At 45.3% G+C, this 14193-nt stretch overlaps 2 protein-coding genes across 2 annotated transcripts in view; both read right to left on the bottom strand.

Annotated features, from left to right (window-relative positions):
• Window positions 1–21: 21 nt before the first annotated feature.
• On the bottom strand, window positions 22–2127 carry LOC121048353 (glycine-rich protein 5-like). Its single transcript, XM_042287255.1, has 2 exons — window positions 2116–2127; window positions 22–390 (listed from the first exon to the last, which is right to left on the bottom strand). The coding sequence occupies exons 1-2, from the start codon at window positions 2125–2127 to the stop codon at window positions 22–24; spliced, it is 381 nt and encodes a 126-aa protein (XP_042143189.1).
• Window positions 2128–10852: 8725 nt separating this feature from the next.
• LOC121833731 (glycine-rich cell wall structural protein 2-like) overlaps window positions 10853–14193 on the bottom strand; it is a 52595-nt gene continuing 49254 nt past the window's right edge. Inside the window, exon 2 of the mRNA XM_042287254.1 lies at window positions 10853–11205. Within this exon, the coding sequence (XP_042143188.1) occupies window positions 10853–11205 (353 nt within the window). The remainder of the gene's footprint in view (window positions 11206–14193) is intronic.

Raw genomic sequence — 14193 nt, 5'->3', positions numbered from 1 at the left:
TTAATGACTCCTCAGAAGCTTTCAGTGTTTTCCATATCCGCCCCCGTAGCCACCGACGAAGCCGCCACCGTAGCCGCCGCCGAAGCCGCCTCCGAAGCCGCCGCCGAAGCCACCGCCCAAACCGCTGTGAGCCAGAATGCCGCCTCCTCCAGAGATCTTGTGAACATGGTGGACGGTTTTTACCAGGAAGGCAGGACCAGCTACAGCCTTTGACGATCCAACACCGCCTCCGCTATTCAGAAGAACGACACTGCTTCCCAAGCCGACACCGCCAAGTCCGTAGCCACCCCCGTAGCCGCCCCCGTAGCCGCCTCCAAAGCCTCCTCCGAAGCCACCCAGTCCACCTGCTGAAACGGTTGCCACGAGGGCGCTAACAACGGTGATTGCAACCTGCAAAAAATACATAAAGGGCGATTAGGTAACGCCACTCTCCACTCAAAGCCACTCAAAGCCACTGGCGCTCGCGCAAGTGGCTTTGAGAGCATTGGAGTGCTGCAGAAACTACGCCAGCCTTGACAGAATACTAGAAACAGTTTAACGCTGAGTATAGTACGTTTTTGACAAAACGGAATGACGAGCACGCGTTTTCAAACTGTTCTCCAACACGCTAAATTATGTTGTTGTTGTTGTTTTCGTAAACAATCGAATTGTCTATATTCATTACGGAGCTTTCTCTCGCGGTGATGTATAAAATGCATGATTCACTACTTTGAAAAGTGCATCAGTTGCATGACCCTAATGGCAAATACTTTGTAGACCTATGCTCAAAAAAAAAATGCCGCGAACTTGTATTATACTATAGCTTCGAAGCAAATTGAACAAAATATAATAGATGCTGAGTAGATCACTTGCTTGTATGCCTATATTTGGACACAAAGAAATGCCGGGAACCTCGACGAAGTTTTAAAATGTATGATGCCCAAGCCCTTCCGTAGCCTCTATTGTATATGTGCTTCGACAGTTTTCCGCACCTTGTGGAAGTGAAACAGATGTGGGCAGCTATCCTATAGGGTGCTTGCACAAGACCATGCATGTGCAACGCTACATCCAGTTCGAAATCTCGCCGGGTTTCATATTGGTGACTTTTGTCGTATCTCTTTGCATGCGAGGAGGCAGAATTTTGCAGATAGTTCGAGTTATTTTACGTCATGATCGACTGTGCCAGCCAGAGTAGTCGGGAACATAAAGGAGCACCGGCTAGTACTTGGTATATATGCATACCAGTCTTTGTTCAGACTTAAGATGAGCCGGCGCCCGAGACTTCGGCTCGTCGGCGGAAAAAAATCACCCCGGGCAGATGTCGTCGGGGCAACTTCGAAGAAGGCAAAAATAGCACGCCCGCAGACGGTTTACTGACGTCCAGTTCGGTAGTTTGGGAACGCGCTGTGACGGACATCACGTTAGATGCAAGGACCTTATAGCACAAACTCTCATAAACATGACCTACCTTTCAAAACTAAGCTCGTGTTCATATAGCCCTTTTGTGTATTCTCGCTAAGGTATATCAATTACCTTGACATTCCTTGTATCTCCAACATGGTTGCTTCGCCGCTTTGAAAGCAATGAAATTGAGGAATATGCGCTTACCGAGCAGCATGTTGTCGGCAGCCACATCTATGTATCATCTCACAAGTTGTCTGACCCGCTATAGGAGACGTAGGCGCATGACTATGGCCTTGCACAATTATGGTTGAACAAGCAGCGACGCAAAGAATGCGCTTTTACCTTTGCGTAGAGCTCTTGAGATTGATTTTAAGGCCAAGATTTTTTTGTAACATTGCATGGTTTCTCTATGTTGTTAGCATCTGGGATGGATAGCCCTTGTCCAAGAAAAATTTCCTCAAAAATTTACGATTTCATAACTTGAAAAGATGCATGACAGACGACATGAGAGCAGAATAATTAAACGCGTTACGACGTTATGAGGCTCGCCTATATGTTGCTTTTACAGCACTACCGCTGAACAACCTAAACGATGCAAACAAAGGTCGTCAAGGCGCGCTAACAATTGAATAATGACAGCGTAGCTCATCATATATAACTGCGATTTTGTTTGAGTCGCTATGTGTAATTCATCGACTGAACGCTTCGACTGGGAGTACAGAGCACACTTACCAAGACCTGCATGATTGTCTCTTCAGCTGCAACTGATCTGGCTCTCCTAGGGCGACCGGTGCTCTTTTATATCCAAAGAGCAGTGGCATCTTCCGACATCCACCAGGATTCGTTCTCGCGATTCACTCACTCCGGGAAAGTTGGCCTCTGCGTTGAAAGTGGGAAGCGTGAATCCCGGCAACGAAGTATTTTAGTTTCTCTATCCCATTGAGAGCAGGCGAAGAGCGGATAAGCCCAATGTCCATAATAAAAAGAAAGTATCCGCGAATAGCATCCTCTCAGCAGCTAGCCGCCTCATACTGCACGGTATCCGTATCCTTCTTCGATAGCATACTGATTCTCCTCCGCCGGGAGCCTTGGCGTTTCTTTACTTACGCCTATGCGCTCGTAAAAAAACACAGGAAGGGTACGAATGTTTTTGTTTACTTTCATCTTCAGTTCCTGGCAACAAAAAAAAAAAAAAACGACATTCCCATTTGGAACATTTCTATCAAAAGTCAAAGATCTCAGTCATGCCAGATGTCGGATCACGTTCTCGGTCTAAATGCTTGACGGTGAGTTTAAGCACGCATTTGCGAATGTTTCCTAGAGGCTGCAAACCGAGCGTTATATATTAGTGTGTGTTTCTAGATACGAAACTACCGTTTTAGATTGTTGGTAGGAGAGGACATACTAATCCCACGGTCTGGAAACGTTTTGCTTAGATGCGTACAATGCACTAACCAATACATCCGTAACGCGGCTGGAAACTAACACAAACAAGAAAGCATTAAAGCTACTTTCTTTTTTGAATGGTAAACAGTAGCGAATGCTGCAAATTTCATATTCTTGTTCAAGATCGTCCCTCAATTATAAGACCTATCTCGCAGCAGGAGCAACTGCGGAAGCTATGAGTTCCTGCTGCCTTCACTGTGCACATTATACAGTGAGCACCACTGGAAGCATAGGTATCTGAAAATCCATCAACATTATTATTTACATATTCTGTTGCCGATCCAACACATTACAGCAAAGTCGTCTGCCCTAGAAGGGGAGTGACAACCAAATTCACTGGTAATCTGCACATTAAAACAAAAAAAAGATTAGCGAGCAAGATCAAGCCCATCAACAGCTGCAACTGCTAGTGAAAGGTAAAACAAAATGTTGAGAAAATATGTATTCAGTGTGGTTCATCTCTCCTGATTTCTCGTTAAAAAAATAATTTGCGAATCTGCTCCTCGGTATGTCCGCGGTGAATTGGTAATAAAATTCAGAGCAACATCTGCGCTACGTCGCAGTCACTGATGAAGTCTCTTAATAAAACGTACGCTTTTCATTTATTACAAGTAACGATAACCCTTGTTCTGCGAATGAGAGAGACACTTAGCACGAGCGAGTGCTCCGCCACCATTCGCTTACAAAGGCCCCTTCTTTCGGCGCTTTTACGCCGTTTGCCTCCAAGGGCCTCACGCGACACGGACCACGTGCCTTGCCGCATTTGACGCTATTTCTACGACAAACGTAAGCAAATCAAGGCGCTTTATAGACCAGAAATTCCGACGTCTTAGCGCGCGACCATATTTTGCCGACTGGGGCGCCGCCCTGCGGGCATTTCGCGGGGACTGCGGTTTTGCAAACATTTTCAACCGTTTTCGGATGTGTCCCGAATAATTGTTCTCGTACATCCGGTCTTAAAACCGCACAAGATGTAAAAAACAAACGGCACGCCCAAATAAATTGTGTAGGCTGTGCGTAGTGCGACGTACCCCCGCGATTTCCGAAGTCCCCTGCTACGCAAGAGCCGTCCGGTGTCGAGAGAAGAGCGCAGCTCGTGTCTGCTAGCGAGGCTAAAGGAAGCCGACGCTACGAGGTCATGGGAAAGCTCAAGGAGCGTCAAAAGCGCAAGTCACTTGGCCATTTTCGTTTGTGATTGGTTCGGCAACAGTAGAACACAAACAGAAGCATGACGAGCACTGATTGGTCCCATCAGCTCGTAGCGTCGGCTGCGTCTGGACTCGGCGTGAAACGAAGTGGGTGAGTTCATCTCAAATCGTGCAGGCAAAAAGGGTAGAATTTTTTTTAATTTTGCCGAAAATAAATGTATATCGTAGGGAATTTTATAGTGAAAGCCGCGGACTCGAAAATCTTTTGTTCTCAAGTTATGAAGCGCAGAAGCGCCCGCGATGGAAATGAACGTTTTTCCCGACTGTCGAAAGTCCCAGGTTTGAATCACTCTCCTCCAGTGCTGCTTGCCTCCACTTTATTTTAATTGTTTGTTTATAACTCTGTGGATACAATGAAGTGATTTTAATCTATTTATAAATTTCTAGGCGGGGCCGCGGGGGGCACTCGCACGGGTAGCCCTTTCTCCCTCGTAGGGTGCGAAAGACCCCCCGAAAAGAGGCACTTTCATCTTCTTGTGTGTCTGTTGCTGGCGTGGCAAATAACCGCTTTGGTCGTAAACCAATTTGGCCTGGCACAGTTGGCACTCCTCACCAGAGCGTCTGAAGCACTAATGAAATCAATTTCCTTCCGGCCTCTTCAGAGGATTTCTCATCTACAGGGTCATTTTGCTTTTTTCCAGCGCCGACCATACTTATAGCGAGTTCGTTTGACAAACACTGGCACCGTTCGAGTTCTCTCCCAGAATGCATCGCACTCGCAGATTGTCGCACGGAAAACTGGCCTCAAACGAGCTTGACAAATGCTCCGAGTGCCGGAGACTGATGCTTCAACCATCCATGTTGTAGAAACATGGGCGTACCAACCCGGGGGGGGGGGGGGGGGGGGGGGGGGGGCAAGGGGAGCGCTTGCCCTTCCCCTCCCCCCTTCCCAGTTCTCAGAGTGGAGGGGCATGGCATGTGTTTTGCCCCCCCTGAAACAGCCGCCACTGGACAGGGCAAACACTGGCTGGCGGCGCCCAAGGAATACCAAAGGCACCGTCCCCTTCCCGCGGGGGCCTATTTTTAACGCGCAGGCGATACAAACCCTAGCAAAGGCGCTCACTGCGGATTGGCTGGTTCGTGGAGATGGGAGCTGTCGCCGTCGACTTAGGCAGCGGCTACAATGCGAGTTTCCGAAGCGGTAACGTAACTTAGTGGTAAGATGTCACCCTCATACGTATCAGACCCGGGTTCTATCCATGTTGTGGGCTTCTTTTATGTTTTTTCCTCGAACATTTGTTTTCTCGAGGTATTTGGCGATATTTACAGCATTTCTTTTTTTTTTTTTACGATTAACACCAAACAAAACGAATGTTGTTGACGAAATATTTACGGAGGTGCAGGGGGGACAGCGGGGCTAGGGTTGCCGGCTGGACGCCGCAAAGCGGCGTGTACAAGGGGGGGGGGGGGGGGGGGGGGGGGGGGAGGGGGGGGGGAGGGCAAGTAATTAGCAGCTGCACACTGTCGCCGCGAAGCGGCGTGAACGCAGGCGCAGGGGTGGCTTAACTCGCTTGGAGTGATACATGCGCCGTCCGAATCCGAAATTTAAGTTTTCGCGCGTTGCCGAGCAGCCAATCTAGCGTGTGCGTCGTTGCCGTAAAAGGAGCCAGTGACCGAAGCGCCCGGTGCGCATACACAATTGGCCCTCTCCTCCTCCCGCCCCTCCTTTACAAAGCCTGCACACACACAGGCCGTAAAAGTTAGTAATGGACCGAATCTGCCGAACTTCAGATTCGGCAAAGTTCCGCACATGCCGAAATTTTGAAGAAAAGTTCGGCAAAGATTCGGCAAAAATTTGGCAAATGTCTTCGCACGCGCATGAACGCGGCGGGGCCATGAATAGCAAATGGACGCCGTGCAGTCGCGCGGTTACCATCGCACAGTTTAGTACAACCAGCGGTTATGGCGAGGTGTGGAGTAGGCGACACGGCAACTGTGCGTTTGTGAGCTTTTGCGAGTGTGGTTCTCTTCAATATTATCTGCCTTAAGAACGGAAGATCGACCAGTAATTTACGCAGTCCACTGCGCAAGTGACAAACGATGCGGTGCATTCTGGATAACGTGATTTTCATTTGACCTTTCGATTGATGCAACGAGGTAGTTGAAACATTGACTGACGACTGACAGTCACGCTTAGTGTGCGCAGCCCACTGCCGTCAAACGGGGCCGAGTCACGAGAGCTTGCCAGAATGTATGGAATGCAGCTGGCATCCTCGTCATAATGTGATACATGTTTTCTCCCTTTTTTTCTTTCCTTTTTTACGCACTTTCTGTAGTGTGTATATTCTGTACGTTTATTTGTCTGTTTTGTTTTTTCATATGTGGTGGCGGGCTGGCACTGGCAGGCACTCTGCGTAAGGGTTTTCACCTATCTGCCTAGCCCCGCACACCACTACATGGGCCCCATCCAGTATGTGCAAATAAAATTATTATTATTATTAATATTATTATTATAAGAATCCTGTTTTCCGCTCACAAGTAGTTTTTTTTTCCAAAACAAAATAATATTGCTTTTTAGTTCGCGTTATTTCGCGATTTTCGTGTATCTGCATAAAACTAAACAAAACTCTCATGCTCGATGTTGCATATCCGACATTCCTAAAACTCCCCAACTTCCTAAACGTGTCCTAACACCAGAAACCGGAATTTTAAAAGTTAAAAATGGCACGTTGCGAATATGAAACGCACACTTTCATGCAAAGCTGACGTCAAGTGACTCAAATCGAAAGACATGCATATTTACAATAATATTATCTCTTCTGGTGAAGGATCAGCAACCGTTGCATTCGTTTTCGCGCACGAAACGGTGACTCCCAGAGAAAGCAAGAATGCAGTGATTGCCTTTATTTGAACAATGTAAACACACTTGCAGGCGTGCGCTGAGGAAGCCTCAAAATCAAAACTCTCGTAGCGTGATTCGTAAATGCGCGGGCTGCTACCTAACCTCGTTGTCACGCCACTTTCTGCAATCAAAAACTAAAATTGCCAGTAAACACACAAAAGCGACATCGATACAATTATCTTGTAGAGTATCACCTTATTTAGTAATAACTGTGTCAATAAGCACTACATGTTTTATTTAAGTCAAGAAAAAAAAAACCAAGTGCGTCACAAAAATCTAAATCTGAATATTAAGACTGCTAACAGTGTATTTTTGCTGAATGATTGCCGAATCTTTAGAAAGGTTCGGCAAAAGTTGCGCCGAATTTTCAATTTGGCAAAAGTTCGGCCCATAACTAGTAACATTATGCGACCCGGGGGGGAAGGGAGGGGGGGGGGGGGGGGGGGGGTCTGGTTTGCTCCCTACTCAAAAACAAGTTGGTACGCCACTGGTAGAAAGAGAACCGACCTAAAACCGAAACTAGCGCCTTTCTGTTCGATGTGATCGGTGGGAATGCGAGACTGCACTCGCTACCAACGTTTATCTACAAACGTTGCTCGCTGAAATCTGTAGTTTTTATTTGCAATGAATTCAAGCGACTCGGCTGTCATAAAGATATCTACAGACTGCGTAAATTTCCGCAACCACCTGACTACAAAGCAGCTCGAGTTTACACGCGAGAAAACTGATTATGCTGTCCGGGCAGAAGCTTAATCCGTTTGAGCGTGGTAGAACCACTTGAAGGTTACGGCTTGAAACGAGTCTGTTGGGATATCCTGCAAATCGTTTCGTGGGACTTTAAATTTCGATCGTTTAGAACAGGGGTCTCCAAACTTTTTGGGTAAGGGGCCGGAAGGAGGCTCTGTCTCTGTCTCGAGGGCCGGAAATAGAAATGGGCAGATGTAAATGAGGAAAATCTAAATAAATAATCCTAGATATCTAAGCATTTAAATGTACAATACTTAAAGTTAGAGTAACCATGAGACAAAAATATTGTAAGGTGGATGAATGCATTCACATTGTTATGAAATTTAATCATTTAGCTGCTTATGACATCACACAATAATTGGAACCCAGAAAACATACCAGCATAAACCAGAGCGCATAGGAACTTTGGCACGTTCACACAGGGCAGAAGACTAGTGAGAGCGATAGAAGTTATGCTGATAATATTTAATAGCTACGACACAGTACACCAAGCACAATATACATAGGAACGTAAATTAATTTTAACGTACTTAGTTACCCAGATATGGAAAAGGGGACTTGGAGTGTGGATTCTGCTAATGACAATGTCCAATTACTAATATGACCAGAGGGCACGCCTATACAGTAGGCAGTTCTCTCGTTTTTTTCTGGTAACTTCGTTTACGCGTTTGGTGCGCGCCGCGGCGCCGTTTTACACGCGCTTATTTTTTCGCCAGTAGCAGCGGGCGTACTGGAAGCGTACCGTGGGCCGGGCTCCATTGGGAGGACTGCAGCCAGCAACGGGCCGGTCAAAAGACCTCCGCGGGCCAAATTTGGCCCGCGGGCCGGGGTTTGGAGACCCCTGGTTTAGAAGACAGCATGTGAGGTCACTTTATGGTCGCACCGCCAGTGAGTTCAATGCTGCTTTGCAGGTGAAACATCAAGTCATCTGCAGGTGGAGGTCGGTGGCAGGAAATTAATGGCACGTGGGTAACATTAGCAAGTGGTGTAAAGCTATGGAGCGACGAGAGGCTCATGCTGCGTTTTCAGACTTCTCTGTGAAGTAGTGTCAATACGTAACACGGACGAGGCATCGGTATTCTAAGCTCTATTGATTATTAGATCGCGCAGTGTAATCATACGATAGCAAATCATAGGGAAGGAACAAATTAGAGCATTGAACCAGAATTGTTGAGGTTACTTTAATGCGTTACCATTCGAACGCTCGTTTTTGACGAAAACCCTGTTGTGTCTTTCGTTTATCAGCGCCGGGGAGAGAGGGAAAAGGACCGGGAGAAGGGGACGCGTACGATGCTCCCATTGGTCCGAAGCGCTGACGTCAGTACGCGTCAACCTCCCCCTCTCTCCTTGTCGCTGACAAAATGACAGACACCCATGGGTCTTCGTCAAAACAAGCCCTTTCGTTTTCGTCAGAGGAGTGTCGCACAGCTGGCGCGAAGTCAGAGAGGAGGAGGCGCCGCGACAAGGTGAAATGCGGACGTGCTTAGTTACCGCTCCGACGTCGCCGGTTGTTCTTCGCTCTGGGTTTCCGTGGCAGCGGTGCGTGGGCTGTGATGTGTGTTTGTAGAAGGAAGGATGCGGTTCCCTCCACGAATGATATGGATGCGGTTCCTTTCATGAGTGGCATGGATGTGGTTATTTCCACAAGTAATATGGATGACCATACCCAAGCGCATCGACGTACTCTGATTGGCAGAGTACAAAAAAGGGGCGAAAAAAAAATTACACGAACATCCATTGGTGAATTTTTAGAGAATGCGTTAGCATGACCCTTGGAAAATGCCACACACTCCCCTTTTGAGAAACGCCAACACTGACCCCGTAACGTGGCCAAAAAGATGCAGCAAAGTTAGAGGAAGCAAAAGAGACAGCCAGAAACAAAGCCGAAACAAAAGAAGTGAAGGGGTCAGCGTCATCGTTTCGCAAAGGGGGACTTGTGTGGTGTTTCCCAACGGTCATACTAACGCATTCCCTAAGAATCCACCAATAGATCTTCCTTAGTTTTTTTTTTTTTTGTTGTTGTTGTTTTTTTCCGTTTTGCTACTTTGCTTCTTCTCTCTCATTCGTTTCTATGTGTTACTTTGATTGTTTTCTGCATCTTCGTTACCATCTGCCAAAGACTCGGGGAGCAGACCTCGTCAAGCCAACAAAGTTTGGCTTTTTTTCTGTGGCTTCGGCATGTGTACATTCAGATGCTAATAAAATTATAATTTAATTTGATTTAATATTCTAATTTCCTCTTGCCCTCAGAGGCTTTATGTTTCCATTAGTCAATTTCAAGTTTTCCTGTGTCAAGAATATTGTTGAAAATGTTGTATGGTCTCTCACAATTCTGAAGTATTTCTGGTTCGGATATTTATTTTACAGCGGAGCTGTTAAGGGCTAGTTTCTCCAGGATCGTGTCCGTCGACAAACAAGTGGTGACACAGAACTCTGGACAGCTATCGCCATCGATGAGAGACGGCGGCAACCAGACAACCGGCTTGCCATTTGTCTAATTGCCACCGTCGCTCGTAGATGACAGCAGCCTTTCGAGCCATTCCACTCTGGCTTGCCGATTTGCGGCCGGCCATTACTTCATTCCCACCATAATACAGCTTCGCTGGACTTCCTTCTTCACCACAGTCACAGTGGAAAGGCTGAAAGTTTTTTTTTTCTTTTATTATTTCACAACCGGCCTACAATTTTAGAACTGTCGCTTAAGATGTATTATGTTTTAGCTGCTGCAAGAAACATAAATGTTAAATTATGTGCACAAAACAACTGAACATATGGTTGCGAAAATACTATGGACCAAGAAAGTTGACGGTAGACAGTTTATTTACATCATTTGTACACATGCTTTGATCGAGGCACCGATTTTGTGTGATGCGGTCCGCAAGATGTTTTCTGACATTAGGCCACCGCCTCATTGCTGTCTTTTTCTGAAAGAGAAAAATATAATTTAAATCACCACCACAATAAAACGATTCATGATAGTCTACGCAGTCACCCAGTGTTGCTAAGGCTGAAAGTAACCTTCCAGTCATATGTAAAATATACATCTTGTCATTTACAAATTTATAAATATACATGCGACTCATACACCAATAGATATAGCTTGCGAGGGACCAACAATAGCTTTTTTTATTCAAAATTCTCCTGTCATCTTTTTTATTATTATTTCCTGTCAAACGCATTGCCGGATTTGAATTTTTACTAACCATTTTTCTTTCCCTGGAGCTGATTAGCCCTTCAATCCATAGCCTCCGCCGTATCCACCACCGTATCCACCGCCGTAACCACCTCCGAATCCACCATAGCCGCCTCCGAATCCGCCGCCGAAACCGCCGCCGTAGCCGCCACCCAAACCAGTGTGGGCCAGCAAGGCTCCTCCACCGTGAACCTTGCTTACGTGGTGAACGGTCTTTACTAGGAATGCTGGCCCGGCTACAGCCTTTCCATATCCAGCGCCTCCTCCGTTAAGGAGGACAACGCTACTTCCCAAGCCAACACCACCGCCGTAGCCACCGCCGTAGCCGCCTCCGAAGCCGCCTCCGTAGCCACCGCCATAGCCCCCACCGTAACCACCGCCGTATCCTCCGAGCAAGGCACCGGCCATTGCGGCTGAAACAACTGCACCGAAGACAACTGCAACAAACTGAAAAAGGGACATCGAGAATGCGTTAGCCCCATACCAGCCACCCAAATTATACTTCACGCGTAAGCACACTAACACGCATAAAGACAAAAATTAGTACAAAAAACAGTGTGTTAGTGTGGAGTTATTATCAGGCTCAGGGCTGCATGAACTTGATTAGAATGTCGCCACTAAATGGAATAACAATGGTCTGCTGTAAATTTACTTTGAAGTAATTGAACTTCCTGGTTTAGCGTCATGCCGGTCCCCGTGCGTTAAAATCGTTTACGTTTATATATGTATTGAAAATACGAATATAGAGTACCACTCTTCTTTACAGATGAAATCTTAATCCTGAATTATCCGTGTCAGCGTCTTAATAAAAAGACTATCTTTTCTTGATTATATGTATGTGAAATGAGACCGAAAGCATATAATTTCTGTTAGCTGTTTCAAAGTGATTATAACGCAGTATCTTTCTAGTTTCGCCCGTCCAAAAAGAAAGCGATCATTTTCAGGAAACCCGCTAGCCATAGATACATTATTATAAACTACATTGCACCTTTATGAAGTGCGGCGGCCGCAGTGTGTTCTAATAAGAATATACATCACAATCGCTCGTGTTTTACTAAACTCTCTTTACCTAGTTTATATAGCATTTCTGGTTCATGAATATCTAACACAGATGGAACAACATATATGAGTTGTAGGTTGATATTCTCTATTATATTAGATGTTGGAAAAGATACAACAACCAACAGCTATAAGAAATATTGACAGTAAATTAGTATGGAAACTTCAATCTGAATACCAAACGAGACTACTCCCAAAGATTTTGGAATTGGTTATGGATATAGAATCTAAAAATAAAAACATTTATACAAGTAAAGAGAATATTGACTAAGTTAACAATAAGATTTTACCTCTCTAGATACATGGCAAAACGCAAAACAGGAATATGCCTTCATTTCGTGTGTTTCGTTTCTGTTCTGGCTTTCTTGCTCTATTCGTCGAGTGTTTTACACAAAGAGCAGAGAAACACTGCTAAAACTGCAAAAACTACTGGCTTTAAATGACATATATGTAGTATTCGTGGAGTTTCAACACTGTAACTATCTTACTTGATTATAAACTTTAGAACAATTAAAGGCACATAGATACATACATGAATCTATGAAGAAACGAAGGGGGTTGCCAATATGATTCTTTTGAACCTAATTACCATCAAAAATAAAACTGGCATTGCTTAGGCTGATTTTTAACACGAACAAAAAAAGTAAGAGGCGACACATCTTCACTATTGTTTTCTTTATATTTATCAAACTGATGCAAATTTCCACGATTGCGCCTATATTCAATTCATTTTATAAAGCATATATGTATATTCCACATAGGTAGTAACTGGTCTGTGGCTATAACCTCCGATCACACAAGCAACTGCAGGCCGTTATATTTTGTTCCTCCACGTTAATTCAACAAAGAGTAGTACTCTTGACGTCAAGAAACAAACGCTGACAGAGAATGTCATCTTTTTAAGCAAATAAAAGCAAAACACAAAAGTGACGACGACATATACGTCCCCTCTTTGTGTTTGGCTTTTATCTTCTGACAAATACCCAGAAACACTGGTCAATATATTCACAGAGCATCCTTAGCGTTTAAATTTTCTGGGCAGAGCGTGGTCTGTCCGCTAACTACCTTAACCATCGACGCAGGGAAGCAAACGTTAGAGCCAGAGAATGGATCAGGCGTTGTATCTTACCAGGACCTTCATGGTTTTGGCTTCTGCGTCCACTGACTTGCCTCTTGGCCACAGCGCAGTGCTTTTATACTCGAGGGGCCAATGGAAACGTAGGCACGTTCCGGCACGCGTTATCGCGTCGCGCCCTTCCAGGTGCGTCCCCTCGTGCCTTTACCGGAAAGCGGGAAGTCACCTCGCGACAACAGGGTATTTTGGTACGCCCACCTTTCTTAGGAAGACTTATCCGGTATTTTGGTTGTTGAAAAGATCATTATCCCATTACTTCCGCAATCGAGAACTTTTGAAAAAGAAAGAAGGGCTTGTCTGGAATTCTAATTTCATGCAGAAATAGGGGTCGATGCATATCGGAGCGTTTCCTGACGCCAGCGTACTTACAGAGTTACACATACCTAGCGTTGCAGCACGCGCAACATTTGTTGGTCGTTCTGCTGTAACAGTTCCGCGCTTTTGTTTTGGATGTTATCCGCAATTTCGCATGAGGTTTATGAGTGCCCACAACGGGACCCCTTTCTTGGTCCCGTGGTGGGGCATAGGCATACATGTCCTAGGGACAGCTAAGATAGTAAAACGGGATTGGGAGCGCGTATTCTGGGCTTACTTTATAAAAAGGTTGCATAGTTTTTTTTTTTTTTTTATTATTATTAAAGGTTATAGATCAATTACATAGAATGTAATTGATTTTTTTTAATTGCTTGATGAGTTTTTTTTATGAGTTCTTAATGTATTTTGAAAATATCACCGTGTGTCTAGCGTTTTGTTTTTACTGGTGATAGATAAATGCCAAGGAACTGAAGTGACTTTTTTTAGATTTCTCGGCCAGTTTTCTGTTGCGTTCTTGATGTATTTTTAGAACATATTGGCCACCGTGTGTCCAGTGTGTTTTTGATGTGGCCATTTCTTTAACGTTTGGCCGGTGAAGAGACCATATTAGGTAAAATATTGAAACAAATATATCCTGTAAAATAAACTTATCGCAGTGGGGCACGCACTTGGGGCCTCATTTTAAAATGGCACGCCCAAGATCGTCTTCTTCATCTGCCCTGTTGAATGACCTTGAGTCTTGCTCGTTCACACTAGTCAGGTGCCGTAAATCTGGACGAATCTGACAAACTCTGCCCAAGCTCCTTTGCGTACAAATAGGGCGACTCGAAACGACTCAATAAACCTCAATTTTCTTGAAATCCCG

This window comes from Ixodes scapularis, unplaced genomic scaffold, assembly GCF_016920785.2.
Source record: "Ixodes scapularis isolate PalLabHiFi unplaced genomic scaffold, ASM1692078v2 PGA_scaffold9__187_contigs__length_104089568, whole genome shotgun sequence".
NCBI classification, from domain to species: Eukaryota; Metazoa; Arthropoda; class Arachnida; order Ixodida; family Ixodidae; genus Ixodes; species Ixodes scapularis.
This window is presented reverse-complemented; position numbering and strand designations above follow the sequence as displayed.